At 36.9% G+C, this 18,440-nt stretch overlaps 1 protein-coding gene across 1 annotated transcript; it reads right to left on the bottom strand.

The window, feature by feature from the left end:
• Nucleotides 1-1,394: 1,394 nt before the first annotated feature.
• On the bottom strand, nucleotides 1,395-11,077 carry LOC138902392 (F-box/kelch-repeat protein At3g23880-like). The gene is made up of 3 exons (XM_070190254.1): nucleotides 10,637-11,077; nucleotides 10,442-10,526; nucleotides 1,395-2,056 (listed from the first exon to the last, which is right to left on the bottom strand). Exons 1-3 carry the CDS (start codon nucleotides 11,075-11,077, stop codon nucleotides 1,395-1,397), a joined length of 1,188 nt encoding a protein of 395 aa, XP_070046355.1.
• Nucleotides 11,078-18,440: the final 7,363 nt, after the last annotated feature.

Below are 18,440 nucleotides of genomic sequence, written 5' to 3'. Positions count from 1 at the left end.
TGGCAAGAAATTTAGAAAAGTCTAATTGCTTATTTCATATAATACAAAAAAAAATATAAAATACATTTTATACAAAATAATAAAAGAACATATTTTGGACGAAGTAACAAATCAAAATTAGTATTAATTATCAAATTATGTCGGTTATAGATTATAGATAAAATACTAAATTTAAAAAATAATTAAAACTAAGAAAGTAAATAATACTCAATATATTATTGATAAATTTAGATAATTAAAGAATTAAGCAAGCTTGAAAGTGAAGCCACGTAATAGTCAAACTTGATATGAAGATAATATATTGAAAGTTGTATAAATTATATTAAAATGATGGTAGTCAAGCTTGATATGAAGCCAAGTAGCGTATTGAGAAAGAGTAAAAAAATATAGAATGATGAAACTTATTTAAATTTGAGATGAGAAAGTGATTTTTCAATTATGATGAAAAAATACAATGTAATACCACATAATTAAAATTGAAATAAATCAAATCAAATAACATTGAACATTAAAAGATTTTCAAGTAACGAATAAATAAAATTACTAACAAGAAAATAAATTTTTTATTATAAAATCATTTATATAAAACTTATTTGAATTTGAGATGAGCAAGTATCTTTTGAATTATGATGAGAAAATTTATACAAATAATAAAACATAACTAAAACCCTAATAGATAAAGTCAAAAATAAAAAGATATAGAATGATGAATGAATTTTAAGTAAAAGAGTAATAAATTAATAATCATCTTTATCAAGAATAAGAAATCTATTTTATCTATGTTATATTAAAGGAATTAATACGCGAGGATATTAAATTTAAAGGCAAACCAATAAAAAATTTATATGATAATGTAATCATACTGAGCAACGATTAAAGCAATATCGATAATCGAGGATCAAAAGGAGAAAAAATGGTATAGAGTATAAAATTATAAGTTTTATTAGAATTTCAAATCAAAAACTATTTTTGAGTATGGTATAATCATATTGACACGTGTATATTTGGACTTTTTCAATTGTTAAGGGCATTATTATTATTATTATTATTATTATTATTTTAACCGTTTTGATATATTAGAGGTTAATTTTAATATTTTGTTTGTCTATACGGCTCCACTATACCAAACGTCAAAGTCAAAAGCTGGACAATTGTTACTGGAAGGGTATATTTGAGATGAAAGATCAATAACGATGGGGATTTTCATGAACCAACATATATGTAAACGAAAGATAAATGTAACACAAATCGAATGTTTACTAATCCTTCTAAAATTTTAAGCAAGTTTTAAAATTTAACATTTCAAAATCACGAAAAATTTATAGGAAGGCAATTCCTTGCTAAATCATCTCTCATATTCCTGTTAGCCACTACATAACTCATCAATTGTATTCCTAGAGAGCATTAGGGGAGATTAAAGTCTCCACATATGTTAAAGCACGATAGAAGTAAAGTGATGCTTCAAGCCCAGCAATTTTAACTTCTTCAAACTTTTGTGTTTTTGGATCGTAAAATAGTAATTCAGCTTTACTCCTCCGAAATAAGATGCCTCCATCCTTCATAAAGCTCACAGGAAGGACATGGATTCTTGTACAAAGCCAGTTATCATCTGGCACTGGCACTGTAATTGCTAATACTTTACTCCATGAATAGCTCATGGTTCCATTCTTTTTCATACGCCAAACCTCGAAATCGGCCAACTCATTAATAAGGGACGAAAACTTTGTCAAACAAAGGCATCCTTCAACAGTGAACAAATTTGGTTTTTCCATTAATAGGTCCCGATGACCTTGAAACAATATTTCTTCAAAATTTTCATTTTTCAAACACAAAGATAAAATAAATTTATTGTCGGGTGGCTCATCTATGATCATATAAACAATTCCATCAGCAACAACCATATCTCCCTCAATGTCATAGCTTACGGGTAGCTTACCAATCAATTTCCACGAGTCACTCTTGGTCGAAAATATTTGAACATCATGTCCATCTGGATGATATATTAATCCTAGTCTAACTATTTTGTAATCGTCTTTGGAAGATGGAGAATCGTACCCTAAACCATAAAAAGTATGGGACTGCTCCTCACCATGAATGGAGATTGGACTTGGGATTTTTCTTGATTGACAATATTGTAAGGAGAGAGAGCTAGAACAAATAACCCACTGCAAGAATTCACATATACTTTACCACCCCATGAAGATTCTGGAATTGTTGGAGGCTTAAGAAGAGAGACAACAGAATCACGTTGAAGTGAAGGGGCGAGTTCGGAGACTACCAAGGTAACTGCACGGTGTTCGCAGGACTTGACTCTCCTTCTTTATCACTAGTTGTATTTTTAGTTAATTTCTCTAGACACTGTAGTGGACTGTATTCTAATTTAGACGCTCATGTACTCTGTGACACCCCGGATTTGGGATGGATTGTATCGTGTTTTGGATATTTCTATTTTCAAAAAGGCTTTCCTTAATTATTAATTTACTTCTGTCTTTATGTTCAAAGATTTTGCTGTGTTGAGATGTTGAGTTGTGGCTTGCCTAGTTCCACGATAGGCGTCATCAGGACGTTTATATTTTGGGTCGTGACAAATTTTCGTCTTGATTTGATTTATAGTCTCGAGTTATGAGTGTGTTGGAGGATATTCCACGTTGTTAAATTGTGGGACAAATTAAATTCTCATGTCTTGTTAATGAGTTTGGACTTAGAAGGATTAAGTGATTGCGTAGTAATTGTGGTTGCGAAGGGTATAACAAGATGCCAATTTGAGGCTAAACAGGTGGGTTATCTCTCGCGGAGTAATCTACATAGGTGTGTTTCTTATAATGTTGATGGAGAATTTCTTTTCTACAAGTGGGGTGTATGTGTTGAGATTTGAATTTGAATCTGGTCGAGAAAGCTGACTTGAGTGTCAAGAGAATGAATGCGATCTTAGCAGATGATTGAGGTATCTTATGGTTGGTGTTGCATGAGCTTGAGAAGAATTTTCATTGAAGTGAGTGTGGTATTATAGCAGTGATAGAGTATGGATATTGTGAGTTATGGAAAGTTTCATTCTATGGCTTTGAGACAAGTGGGGGAGTCTGTTATCACCGATTTGATTGCACGGTTATATGTTGTATTGATTTTGGTCTGAGGCATACTTGTGGATTAGTTATGACTTGCAGAGGTTGAGATTGAGGATGAGTCGAGTAAGAAAATTCCCGGATACGGGTTATATTGCACTTTATGAGTATATGAAAATCATGGAATGATTAAGTTGTTATTTGAAGGATGTCGTGTGCACGAAGTATGAATTTGATTAGTAGTATTAAGGCAGGGTTACTTCTTTGGGTGTTGTTGTACTAATGGGGCACATGTCTTTTGGCCCGTTTGGGCGGTGCAATTTGGATTTGAGCAAAGTGGGTGACTCTCGAGGGGGTTCTAATGGATTAAAAATGTATATGTGGCAATTTTCAATTTTTCGAATTCGTATATCGCTAGAATCGGTTATTTACATTGGATAGTGTCGAAACTTGCAGTAATTATGTATTATTATCGATTCTACATTTCAATATAAGAAAGAAAAGAGAAACAATTTTAAATTCACCTAAGGTCTTTTAGAGTGGGTGTCTCGGTTGTGGTATTTTGTGGTGCTTAAGAAATATACAATGGATTATGGGCCTTAGGGCAGTGTAGTAGTATGTTAAGATGTCTTGTAGTAAGCTTTGGGTTAGGATCGTGGAGTTCTGACAAGGAAAAGTGTCAACTTGAGGGTAATTCAGAAGAAATTAAGAGAAAATAGGACGACTAGGTAGTAGGTTGGACCAGTTTGGTAATGGTATGATCAGATCTTAGGGTACCTATGATGTGGAGAGGCTTTACAAATGTTTTGGTAGCAATATTCTTAATTTGGTGACCTGCATGGCTTGGTCAAGTTAGAGGAATTCATTCTGATATCTTGGTTGTGTGCAAATGGATTTCGAAGTGTCCTTGGTGGTTTCTACCATGGTTTTAGCCGGATATGTCCTACCGGCGTGAGGAACATGTTGTGTATTGTGATTTCCTCCTGTATGGGAGCAATAGGAAGGTTTCTAACTAACTGGGTATGTAAATTGTTGGTGACTCAAAGTTGATAATGAGATTCTTGTGCTTGTCACATAATGACATGATAGTTGTGATTAAGATTTACATGTACAAGGTGGCAGTTCATTCTTGAAGGGAAGGTCACGAATTCTGGATAGAATGGTCAGTGTTATATATTTAGATGAATGTTATAACTACTCGATAATCCCCGAGAAGGGTGTGCGTTTCAAAAGGAGCATTGTGTTTTGATTTACTGATGTTCATTAGTATTACGGTACTCACCTGGTTGATAGACTGTTGATATTCAAATTAGTTCTATGTGGAATAGAAGAATTATGAAAGTATTCCTCGTGGGGTGATCGTTCATGATAGATGTGTTACTCATTCGAGTGTTGGAGTTGGGATCAATTACTATGGTTCATGTGTTCTATGAATTTGGAGACTAGGAGTTCTCTGAAGCATATTGTTTCAGAGTTGCGGCTTGTTGGAGGTGAGTGTTTTATTTAAAATCAGTGGAGGCACTAGTTGCACTAATTATTTATGATAGCTACGCGCTATGAGTGCGCATATATGTGAGGTTTGAACCCACATGCCGGCATCAGATCAAGTATTCGTACTCGGAAAAATGCTTAGGCTATGATATGCCTCGAGTTGACTATTAAGCGTAAAGTTATAACGTTTATCATATTCGTACCTTTGTTGAGAACTATCTGGGCTATACTTGAGGTTACAAAGAGGCTAATTCCTTGAATAAACCGGGTAGTTACTATTTCTGCGTTAACTTGCTGATTTCTGCATTACTATTTCTGCATGAATCTTATTTCATTTATCATATACATGTGTACTTATTTGATATCTCGTGTATGATATGCTTGGACTGGAGGCCTGTGACCATGTGTGGCAGATTATGTTATTGGCACGTCAGTTGTCCGTGCGGATCCATATACTGATATTATTGGCACTTGAATTATTCGTGCAGGTCCAGATATTGATACTATAGCACGTGAGTTATCCGTACGTGTGATGTTAATGTGAGCTCTAGGATAGCTGGTTACTGTTATTAGATTCGTGTGTCTTATTTCTACTATACATGATGAGCTCATAGCATTGCGGTTATGGTGGTGCTGGTTGAACTTGCAAAAACGGATCTCTTCTTTGAGACAGTTTCCATTTTAGGTACATGGATTGCGCAATTTGTGGCTTGAGTTATATTAGTGCGTCATGTCTGTGGAATAGTTGTGTTTAATAGTATAAGGTCATTGGACCTAGAATGGATACTATTATGTTTTATTACGGTATATTCGGGAGGATAATATTGAAAGTCGTCTTAGAAGGTGATTATGATTCTGGTTCGGGCGAGAGAGCTCCATGGCTAGTTGATCTGATGAGTGGTTATGAGTTTTTGATTGTTTCTTTCATCATTAGTAGTGTACGAAGGTTTTGAAATGAGGTTCTGTTCAATGAGGGGTTTTATACTAGTACCTGGTTGGTTTTGAGTAGTTACTGTGATCGGGAATGGTGTTGTGAGTATGCAAGTTGTGTAGTATCTTATGAGATTATATCTGGGATTATGGTTATGGCTTGATACAGCTTGTTCAGACTCATACAGTGTGTAGATGTGAGATTCGGGTCTTGAAAAGAATTGTGGATGTTAAAAATTGGGCTCCAAGGTTTTTGGGCTAAGGTTAAATTAATGATTTTCAGTTATGTTGTGTTGTCAGGACTATATAGAATAGGGTGACGTAGGATCATCTATGGGTATGTGCGTGGTTAGGTGGAATAGATATTTGAAGGTTTGGAACAACTCTTGGCACGTTCAAGTACGAACGTATGTTTAAGTGAGGGAGAATGTAATGACCCGACCGATCGTTTTGAGTATTACATCCCTGTTCACCCATTTACTACTCAATTTATGTTTTAAAGTTAATATATGACATGCCAGGGTAATTGGTTCGAGTCCGGTTAGGTTTTGAAATGAATTGAGACACTTAGTGTCCAAGATGAAAACTAAAGTTGAAAAGGTTGACTAGATGTCGACTTATATGTAAACGACACGGCAATAGAATTTTGATGATTCCAATAGCTCTGTATGGTGATTTTGGACTTAGGATCTTGTCCAAAAAATTATTTGGAAGTCCGTAGTTAAATTAGGCTTGAAATAGCTAAAATAGAAATTTAAGTTTGAAAGTTTGATTGGGGGGTTGACTTTTTGATATCAGATTCGGATTCCAATTCTGAAAATTGGAATAGGTCTGTTATGCCATTTACGATTTGTGTGCAAAATTTGATGTCAATCGGACTTGATTTGATATGTTTCGGCATCCAATGTAGAAGTTGGAAATTTTTAGTTTTATTAGGCTTGAATTGGGGGTATGATTTGTGGTTCTAGCCCCGATCCAGAACAATTATAATGTATAAAGCCATGCTGGCTTGCTGCAGGCGGGCAACCCCGATCCATTTAATAATAAGGCCTGCTGCAGGCAGGCAGCCCCGATCCAGAACAATAATAATGTATAAAGCCATTCTGGCCTGCTGCATGCGGGCAGCCCCGATCCATTTAATAATAACATATATAAAGCCAAATGGCATGCTGCGTTGCGCAGCTCAATCCCATAAATATCCTCACAATGGGCAATTATTACTGAGTGTGAAATGTATATTTTTAAACAATTAGTTCAACAGCATCACGACCCCGTGGGTCCTAAAATATCGGAACATAGCCTAAGCATGATCTTTATTACTAGCCTCAGCATAATTCCTCGAACACGTGCCACACGTTGAAATAATCACATGATTCTTTAATTTTACTACTTCACATGATTTATTCAAGACACACTTTCTGTGGTGCATGTCTCCATGTTCATCACCTATCGTGTGTGTTACCTACAAACAATTCATATCATAATAAATTCGGGGATTCATACCCTCATAACCAAGTTTAGAAGTGTTACTTACATCAAGCCGTGAAATTCTTATTCTGCAATGTCCTTTCCTCGTGAATTGGTCTCCAAACGCCTAGAATCTGGCTATAAATAATTCGTTTGAGTCATTAAAATTTATTAGAATTAATTCCATAAGAAAATGCTAATGTTCCACAAAAATCCGAAATTTAGCTCAAAATTCACTCGTGGGGCCCACGTCTCGGAACTCGCAAAAGTTACAAAATCCGAAAGTCCATTCAACCATGAGTCTAACCATACCAATTATATCAAAATCCGACCCCATCTCGACCCTCAAATCTTCAATTTAAACTAAGAGGGTTTTTCAAACTTTTCCAACTTAATTCACCAATTAAATGATAAAAACAAGCATGGATTCGGGTAATTAAACCAATATTGAGTTAAGAACACTTACCCCGTTATTTTCCTTGAAAAACTCCCGAAAATTGCCTCTTCCAAGACTTTTCTTCTTCGCGAACGCGGTATGTGCCTCGCATTCGCGAAGCACAAAATAGTTCCCGTCCAAATTCCTCCTTCGCGAACGCAACATCACCCTTGTGTTCGCGAAGCAGAAAATTCCTCTACCTCAATGCCTTCTACGCCAACGCGTTCCACGCATCGCTAACGCGATGCTTCATTCCCCCTCACTATGCGAACGCGACACCCTCTACGCGAACGCGCACACCAATTGCCTGGGGTCCTCAAGCTAACTCTGAAATACCTTAAAACCAAAACCGACAATTCACACAAGTCATAATACCTCGTAGGAAGTTATTCAACACTTCAAATAGTTGAAAGGAGCGTAAATTCTCAAAACGACCGGTCGAGTCGTTACAATCTCCCCCACTTAAACATACGTTCGTCCTCGAATGTGCCAAGAGTTGTTCTTAACCTTCAAATCTCTATTCCACCTTACCACGCACATACCCGGGGGTGATCTCATGTCACCCTATTCTATATAGGCATGACCACACAACATAACTGGAAATCATTAATTTAACGTTAGCCCAAAAACTTTGGAGCTAAATTTCTAATATCCAAAATTCTTTTCAAGACCCGAATCTCTCATCTACGCACTGTATAAGCCTGAACAAGCTGTATCAAGCTATAGCCATAACCCCATATATGATCACATAGCATACTACACAACTCACATGCTCGTAGCACCATTCCCGATCACAGTAATGACTCCAAACCAACAAGTACTAGTATAAAACCTCATATCTAGCCAAACCTCATTCCAAAACCTTCATACACTGCCAATGATGAAAGAAATAATCAAAAACTCATAACCACTCATCAGATCAACTAGCCATGGAGCTCTCTCACCCCAACCAAAACCATAACCCTCTTGAATATACCATAATCAAGCCTGATAGTACCCATTCTAGGTCCAATGACCTTATATTATTAAACACAACTATCCCACTGACACGCCGCATCAATAAAACTCCAGCCACCACTGCGCAATCCGTGTACCCAAATATGGGAGAGGTCTCAAAGGAAGAAAATCGTATTGTAAGTTCAACAAGTACTACCACAACCGCAATGTTACAACCAACTCCTCAAATTTTATGAAGCCGTAAGCACATGTGCACAATTGTAGAGAAAGGAAATTAATGAATCAGATAAAGTATCATAGAAATAAAATTCCCACACACGGCACGGACGACTCAGGTGCCAATAATATGAATCGCCCGGCATGGTTACAGGCCTCCAGTCCTAGCATATCATACAGGAGCAATTAAACAAGTACACTTGTATATGATAATGAAATATGATTCCCATGATCCTGGACTGGTATAAATAACATGCCATAGTGTAAGTATGTGCAAAGTCTACTATCACACTTCATCGGCAATTTAACGCTAAAACATAGTAACTACCCCGCTTATTCAAGGAAATTAGCCTCTTTGTAACCTCAACTATAGCCCAGATAGTTTTCAACAAAGGTATGAACATGAGAAACATTCTAACTTTACGCTTAACAGTCAACTCTAGGCATATCATAGCCTAAGCATTCTTTCGAGTATGAATACATGCCCTGATGTTCGCATATTGGCTCAAACCTCACATATATGCACACTTATAGCGCGTGGCTATCACAAATAATTAACGCAACTAGTGCCTCCACTGAGTTTAAAGAAAATACTCATCTCAAACAGGCCGCAACCCAAAATAATATACTTCTGAGAACTCCCAGTCTCCAAATTCATGAAACACATGAATCACCGTAACTGATCTCAACTCCAGCACTAGAATGACTAGCACGTCTTCCATTCATGATCTTCCCAGAAGGAATACTATCATAATTCTTCTGCGCAACATAGAAATAATTTGAATATCAATAGTCTATCAACCAGGTGAGTACTGCAATACCAATGAACATCCGTAAGTCAAAACACAATGCGCCTTTTAAAATGCGCACCCTTCTCGGGGATTACCGAGTAGTTATAACATTAATCTAATTATCTGAAATTGGCCATTCTGTCCAAAATTTATGATCTTCCTTTCAAGAATGGACTGCCACCTTGTACATGTAAATCCTAATCCAGCGCCACACACCACATCTATCATGTCATCATGTGACAAATATGAGAATCTCATTATCAACTTTGGGTAACCAGCAAATTACATACCTGGTCATTTAGTAACCTTCATCTTGCTTCCACTGCGCAATCCGTGTACCCAAATATGGGAGAGGTCTCAAGGAAGAAAACCGTATTGCAAGTTCAACAAATACTACCACAACCGCAATGTTACAACCAACTCCTCAAATTTCGTGAAGCCGTAGGCGCATGTGCACAATTGTAGAGGAAGGAAATTAATGAATCAGATAAAGTATCATAGAAATACAATTCCCACACACGGCACGGACGACTCACGTGCCAATAATATGAATCGCCCGGCATGGTTACAGGCCTCCAGCCCTAGCATATCATACAGGAAAATTTAAACAAGTACACTTGTATATGATAATGAAATAAGATTCCCATGCTCCTGGCCTGGTATAAATAACATGCCATAGTGTAAGCATGTGCAAAGTCTACTATCACACTTCATCGGCAATTTAACGCTAAAACATAGTAACTACCCCGCTTATTCAAGGAAATTAGCCTCTTTGTAACCTCAACTATAGCCCAGATAGTTTTCAACAAAGGTATGAACATGAGAAACATTCTAACTTTACGCTTAACGGTCAACTCTAGGCATATCATAGCCTAAGCATTCTTTCGAGTATGAATACATGCCCTGATGTTCGCATATTGGCTCAAACCTCACATATATGCACACTTATAGCGCGTGGCTATCACAAATAATTAACGCAACTAGTGCCTCCACTGAGTTTAAAGAAAATACTCATCTCAAACAGGCCGCAACCCGAAATAATATACTTCTGAGAACTCCCAGTCTCCAAATTCATGAAACACATGAATCACCGTAACTGATCTCAACTCCAGCACTAGAATGACTAACACGTCTTCCATTCATGATCTTCCCAGAAGGAATACTTTCATAATTCTTCTATGCAACATAGAAATAATTTGAATATCAATAGTCTATCAACTAGGTGAGTACTGTAATACCAATGAACATCCGTAAGTCAAAACACAATGAATGGAGATTATATAAACAATTCCATCAGCAACAACCATATCTCCCTCGATGTCATAGCTTACGGGTAGCTTCCCAATCAATTTCCACGAGTCACTCTTGGTCGAAAATATTTGAACATCATGTCCATCTAGATGATATATTAATCCTAGTCCAACTATTTTGTAATCGTCTTTGGAAGATGGAGAATCGTACCCTAAACCATAAAAAGTATAGAACTGTTCCTCACCATGAATGGAGATTGGACTTGGGATTTTTCTTGATTCTCTGATGGTCGGGTTCCACAGGACAATATTGTAAGGAGAGAGAGCTAGAACAAATAACCCACTGCAAGAATTCACATATACTTTACCACCCCATGAAGATTCTGGAATTGTTGGAGGCTTAAGAAGAGAGACAACAGAATCACGTTGAAGTGAAGGGGCGTCTAAGGAGTAGTGGTACATTTGTTCCGTCACCATTCCATAACAACTCAGAAAGATTTTTTGATTTTGATAATTTTTTATATCACTTTTGCATCGATCTTGGTGAAAATTGATGAATTGACGATCTTCAATTAGTGAACGCCATGATTTGCAAACGAGCTTGAACCGTAAAAGCGATCTCACAGGAAGTTTTATCAGTACATCGATGATATTATCATGGGCAATAAAGTTATCAGGCATTCTGTTTGGGTTTGAGCTAGTACTGTTTGTGGTGTTGAAAGAATGTCACTAGGGTTGGGGTTTAATAAGTGAAGCAAACAGACGCTTTTATGTGAAAAGGATTCTTTACATCTGACCTTTTTTATCCTAATTTCACCCAACTTTGTCATGTCGCTTGTTTTTGCCTTTTCCCTGATGGGGTAGGATTGCAATTTTAACTTTTTGATAAGACGGTGCCAATATCTTCTCACACGAATGTGAGACGTGTAGAACTCGACAAATTACAAAGATAACGACTTCCTTGATACGAGACTTCACTAAGCTTGGGCAATATGTTAGTAATCTATCTATCTTAATAATCTATCTATTTATCTCTCTCTCTCTCTCTCTCTCTCTATATATATATATATATATATATATATATATTATTTACTATAAAAACATGAATAATTTATGTTTAATATTGAACGACTAAAATAACCTTAAAATATTGGTCGATTTTTATAATCTTAATTATTTGTATAATTTAAGGATATAATTGTAAATTACGTGAGGTTGGTTTTTCTTTCCATCTAAGCTACGCATACACCAATGTTGCATAGCCGACTTTTGAATTTCTTAGTTTTATTAGGCTTGAATTAGGGTGTGATTCGTGTTTTTAGCGTTGTTTGATGTGATTTGAGGCTTTGACTAAGTTTGTATGATGTTTTAGGGCTTGTTGGTATATTTGGTTTTGGCCCTGGGGGCCTCGGGTGAGTTTCAGATGGTTAACAGATCAAATTCGGACTTAGAAGAAATCTGAAAGCTTCTGCCTTCTGGTGCAATCGCACCTGCGGAATTTGACTCGCAGGTGCGACTTCGCAGAAGCTGGATGGGCATCGCAGGTGCTAAGGTCCGCAGAAGCGAAGCAGGCGTAGAAGCGGCAGAATGACCGCAAAAACGGGACGACATATGCGGTTAGTTTTTCGCAAAAGCGGAACCCTTGGACAAATTACAAAAACAGAGGGGTTCCGACATTTTTTGTCATTTGGGACATTTCAAGCACGGTTTTGGGCGATTTTTCAGAGGGAATTCACGGGAAAATTTGAGGTAATTAAGTCACTTGTGATCATTGTTAGTCAATAATATTGGATTATCATTGATTATTTCGACTAGATTACATGTTTTTGAGGTACAATTTGAGGATTTGGACCTAGGGATTTCAAAATAATAATTTGAGATTTGGAGGTCGAATTTTGGTAAATTTGGTATGGTTGGACTCGTGATTGAATGGGCGTTCATATTTTGTAACTTTTGTCGGGTTCTGATACGTGAGCCCCACGGGCGATGTTTGAGTTAAATATCGGATTTTGTTGGAAAATTAGTATTTTTATTTGAAATTAGTTCCTATAATTTGTATTGACTGAATCAAATTATTTGTGGCTAGATTTGAGGCGTTTGGAGACCGATTCGCGAGGCAAAGGCATTGCAGAATAAAGAATCACACGGTTTAAGGTAAGTAACAATTCTAAATTTGGTCTTGAGGGTATATATGAAACCCCGGATTATATGTTATGTGATTGATTTTGAGGTGACGCACATGCTAGATGACGGGCATGTGGGCGTGCACCATAGGAGTTGTGACTTGGTCAATTCCATGGATCTGTGTAGTTGAATAAATTATTGTTATATGTATATTTTCCACGTATTAGAGAAATCGAACTATAAATCATGTTTAAACCATGTGTTGACATTGTTGGGACCCACAGAGGTCGTGTACATATTGAATTATCTGTTAAATTTCTGTTTGGTATTCAGTCACGGTTTTACTTGCATATTACATCCCAGTCTCTATTGTTCATTATTGATTTATCATATCATTGTTGTTTGGGCTGCTTACCATGATTTCCGAGAGCCCGAGAGACTGGAGAGGTCGATGGCTGAGTGAGGTCGAGGACCTGATTGTGAGAATATTTATGGGATCAGGATGCACACCACATCATGTTTTCATGATTTATGCCATGATTGGCTTGTTATAGAGCTTGCGCTTGGTCGACTTTTATAACCTTAATTATTTGTATAATTTAAGGATATAAATATAAATTATGTGAAGTTGATTTTTCTTTCCATTTAAACTACGCATACAACAATGTTGCATAGCCAACTTTGGGTTAAATTCTTTTTCTTTGCTGCATACTTCTTCTTGCTATCCTACTTTTTGTTGGACAATATATGGTCGATTTAGATTTTTGGAACTTCTTTTTGCTAGCCTATTCCTTATTTGACAACAATATGCTTCCTTATTTAATCTTCTCCCGTTTGCATGGAATTCAACTTTATTGCACGAATCCATGTAGGAAAAGAATAAGCCAGTTATTCCTATAAAAGATGGCATTATTTCACATTATTCATTATTCTCTAAAGGTATTGGTGTAGAAAGAAGCAATTTTCTTCAAAGATATTATTCGTTCTCTCTATTATTCCCGTTTTTCGTAATTGAGTAATGTTTTAGGGTCGTGAATATGAATTAGAGAAAAAAAAATAATGACATCTTAACTTTTATTGTAATTGCTTGTGTGTCGTACTTCTTTATTTTTCGTCATAATTTTTAGTTTTGGATATCAAAGTCCTTTACATTGACGTGGTATTATGTTTAAATTGTATACCTTTAGATATCAATGGTTTGTGTGATTTCAACTAATGTTAGTGTAACAATATTAATTTTCAGCTACTAGATAATATTTGCAGTTTTTTCTTATGTATTGCAGGTATTTCGCGCAGCGTAATGGAATCAAATTTAGAAAAACAATATGTCCCAACAAATAACCTTAAACCTTATGATGTTGAAAGGGTAATTAAGATATTGGTTATTCGAATAGGACCATTAATAAAATATAAGAACAACAAAGGAGAGGGTTCGTGATGAGCGCAAAACACAACACAAAACTATTGCTCGCTAGTCAAAGGAAGTATAATTTAATTATCGTCAACACATGGATTGAATTTAAACATTGTTCGAATAATCTTCAGTTGATTACTATCCAGAAATATTAATACTTGATTTGATGATTATCAACTACGATTAACTACTAAGAATTAAGCAATTTATAATTGATCACAAAATGCAGCAGATGAGCAACGAAGAAATATCAATGAGAGAAATAAGGGCAATTCACTAGATAGGTGCAAGATAATTGACTCGGGGTCCAATTCTTGGGTTAGTTCACTCTATAATACTGTTGATTCTCACGAATTCAATATATAATTAGATTACATTTGAACTTAATGCTCCTCTTTCGATTAAACATCAATTTCAGTAATTAATCCAATTGAAGTGGGGTAAACAATTGCAACGAATAGAATGACAGTTATGGTCTAAAGGGTAACTTCTCACGGATATTTTCCTATTTTCTAGTTCGATTAACAATTCAAGAGACTCTTTCGATTACCTATTTGAATCACAAATTTAAACTAGAGCATAAGATGTAAAGAAATTCAATATCAAGCTCCTCTTTCGATTAAGCAAAATAAGAAATAACTCCACAATACGAATTAAAACTCCAACAATTACCAAGAATCAAATCCCTAATCAAGTTATCAAAACACCGTATTTGTCAACACCCTAATAAAAATTACTCCACATCTATAGAAAAAGTCATCTCAATACGGTTTAACAACAAAGAAAATAGGAATGCTAATGATTCGATACAAACTCCCGTATATCACCGATCGTTGGTTGAAACCTTGATGAATTCTTGTGTCTTTTTGCCTTAGTTGCTTCTCCAATCTTTCGTAGGTCAAAAGTCCCTTCAAAAACGTATTTTGGTGTATTTATACCCTGTAGAAATGGGCCCGGATGAAACTACCCTTTCATAGCCGAAACAGGAAATAACTCTGACAAAATTACGTGCTTGTGAGGATCTTCAAAGAGCAGACTTTTTTGTCATGCAACAACTTTTACACAGTCGCGTCGCGCCATGTCGCGCCCCATGCCGCGCGACAGTCTTATTTTTGAAGAGTAATTCTTTCTGTCCACTTTTTGACATCCGTACTTGGTCCTTGACCCCCGAAAATAATTCCGGCTTAATTTATTGGGTTTCTACTCAGACTTCAAAGTTCCAACTTGTTCGATTTAGCTCAAAATTAACTTTTTAATTCGGAATCACTTCCTGCAAGGCATAAAATACGTAATAAGTGTAATTCACTATCATTTAAGCTCAAACACACATAAAATATAGTAATTAGAGTAATACTACGGCTAAAATACGGGTTTCTAGCCTACCATCAATACTCCACACTTAGATCATTGCTCGTCCTCGAGCAATCAAAAATACACTTCAAATAGGGATGACCTTTTCATCAAACAACTTCCCTAACCCATCATGCCAAGAATTTTTAAAGCATACTAGGCACCCTATTATAACATCCCAACCTCAAAACCCGACTCAAAAGCAACACATATTTGATTCACAACCTGCTCACTTACTCTAACACAGAGGTCAATGTCATTACCTTTTCTTCACAAGTCATGTTCCCTCACACCAAAAATAGAGAGTATTTCCACACACAATAAAATTCAAGAATAGATAGGAACTCAAGATAGACAGAATTAACTCACTCTCAGAATCAAAATTCATGTGCAACAGAAGACGTACCGTAGGCTTTCCCATAGTGTAATACTCTACTAATTGAGCATAATCAGTCAAAGATCAAGTAGGGCTTTAATTTGATCGTAATGTAGGTTGCGGGATGAGTGTGATACTATTTGGATAATAGTGGCTACACCTGCCTGAGCACTTTAATATAAATTCAAACCTCACACTCTTATGTTGAACCAACCCCAACCTTCGCATCATATTAACATCAAGCTCACAATTTCTTCAAGAACAGACAACGCAAATTTTTAATTTTTTTTTAGATTCTAATTTTCTCTTTTTTTTATCAATTCCGTACCAATGGCTCTCACTATTCTTTCAAGCAGTGCACCTTTCCACTTTTCTAGAGTTTCACTCAAAAACTCAACCATACCTCCACTTAGCTTTTAACAAGCTTAAAAATATATCAATTTCTCAAGAGAGGCAAACGGTTCAAACATATAGTCAATTCAAACAAATGGGCCAAGCTTGTAGTGTGGTTGCCAAATAAAATAGGATCACAGACTCAAAAGGGCCAACTAGGATACAAAACAATTAGGCGGGTCACAGACATATAATTGGCTCAACAATAAAATGCCTATATCACTTCCTAGATTGAACAAGACTGCTATTTCGCTTTTCAAACACACAGGGCAAGTTCTAGACATCAACTGATATGCACAAAATATCAACACAAACCTCACTCACACATTGACACATAACTCACTTAGGATCGGATCTATCCCGACTCTCTAGTCAAGATAGTTAAGTAAAGTCACAATCAACCAATTTAAGGCACTTATCTATGAATCTAGAATTGAGCCTAGGCACTCACCACTCTAAAGGCATATACAGTCAAGGAAAATTGCTTCAAATTAGCTCTATGAATCAAGATTCTATATTCCTAAACAAAAACTAACTACACCTGGTTCAAGCCAAACCCTTGGAAAAGAATTGCGGCACAAAAATAACCAAGCGATAATTACTTCACTACCTAAGATAATAAAATAAAATAAAAATAAAAGACATATTTTTGAATTTTTAAATTTTTTTGTAGTTTTGTCGTTCAACTTCAAATCCCTCAAGAAGCCAGTCGACGAAATCCATCGTCGGAAAGAGTCGAAACTAAATAATTATGATTACTAACTATTACAGGTCGCCGATAGAATTTAGAGTTATAATTACACACCATATTGTCTAAGAAATCAAGAAACAAATCAAACAAAGCTAATTGGCAAATAGAAAACAAACAAATACAACCAAATAGGAGCACCCCACCCAACACTTAAGAAATTACATTGTCCCTAATGCAAAACAATAGAAACAAGATTGAAAAGATAACTCCCTCAGGCCCTTGGCCTACACCTCATCAACACCCTCAAAGGTGTGCAAGTACTCCTCATCATCAGAGAGAACAGAGTTTACGTCCTCATCCGGTGTCATATGTGCTCCATCTGCCAATCCCAACCACTGCTGAGTGACTACGGAGAGAGGGGGTGGTCCTCCTGCAGCTTTGCCAAGTCAGTCTCCCCCCGAGTAGTGCGAAGGCGCATATCAACAAATAGCAGTTGCACTGTCTCCTCGACACGAAGTAATATCTGATCCACAGGAACAGTAGCAAAAGGGGGTCTGTCACAGCTGTGACATCAAAGGCCTTAGGAGGTCGCAACACTAGAATCGTCTGATCATAATAGAACTCCTCCTCCACAAGGTGTGTTTGCAGAAGACGAGTGATCATGCTCGAGAAATACAGGTGATGGGCCCCAAGTGGTCGTACTCGAGCCATGTGCTCAAGCATAATCTTGCCAATATCGAACTTCATCCGAGTCAAGATGGCATAAATGAGACACACCTTCAACCTAGAGACATCAGTGTCGTTATGGGTAGGCATGATCTTTGCATTAATCAACCGGAGAATGACCTTGGCAGGACGCTGGAAATTGCTCTTTTTCATGTTTTTGTGGAACTCATTAGCATCTCGCATCTAAGTGGCAGAAGAATCAGTGCCACACAGCTGGCTCCTAATATCAGGATAGGGGGTTGATGCAGTAACCTTTAGAATAACTTATGAGAGTGCTCTGTGAACCCCGTAATATGATTTATCACATGTGAGGAAAAGGATATCATCTTGCCTCTCACCTGCACCTCATACACCGTATCCAAACTGGCCTCAGGCTACTAGTTGGCACATAACTCATTTACCATGTTCACGTTCATCGACTCACCGGGATGGAACAAGCTTTCAAAACACAAGTATCTAATGTTGTTATATATCTCCGAGTACTTCCTGGCTAGCTTGCCATTATCAATACAAACTTCTGGGTCGGGGCTCACCACCAGAACAAAGGTCTTGCACCCATTTCTAGTATGAGCCGGCACAGCCCGAATGTCATACTTGCAGCCCGGGACCATGTCCGCATTTGGATCAATGTGCACCATTTCCTCATCCACTTGGGTGGGGAAGGTGCCTACCTATCTCCTCTACGTCTACTAGAGGCAACCTCGGAGGAACCTGGGTTAGAACGTTTGTTAGGACGTCGATACATTGTACCTGCACTAGACAAACA

This window comes from Nicotiana tomentosiformis, chromosome 12 (assembly GCF_000390325.3).
Source record: "Nicotiana tomentosiformis chromosome 12, ASM39032v3, whole genome shotgun sequence".
Classification (NCBI taxonomy): Eukaryota; Viridiplantae; Streptophyta; class Magnoliopsida; order Solanales; family Solanaceae; genus Nicotiana; species Nicotiana tomentosiformis.
The sequence above is the reverse complement of the archived record's forward strand: the minus strand, read 5'-3'. Positions and strand labels throughout refer to the sequence as shown.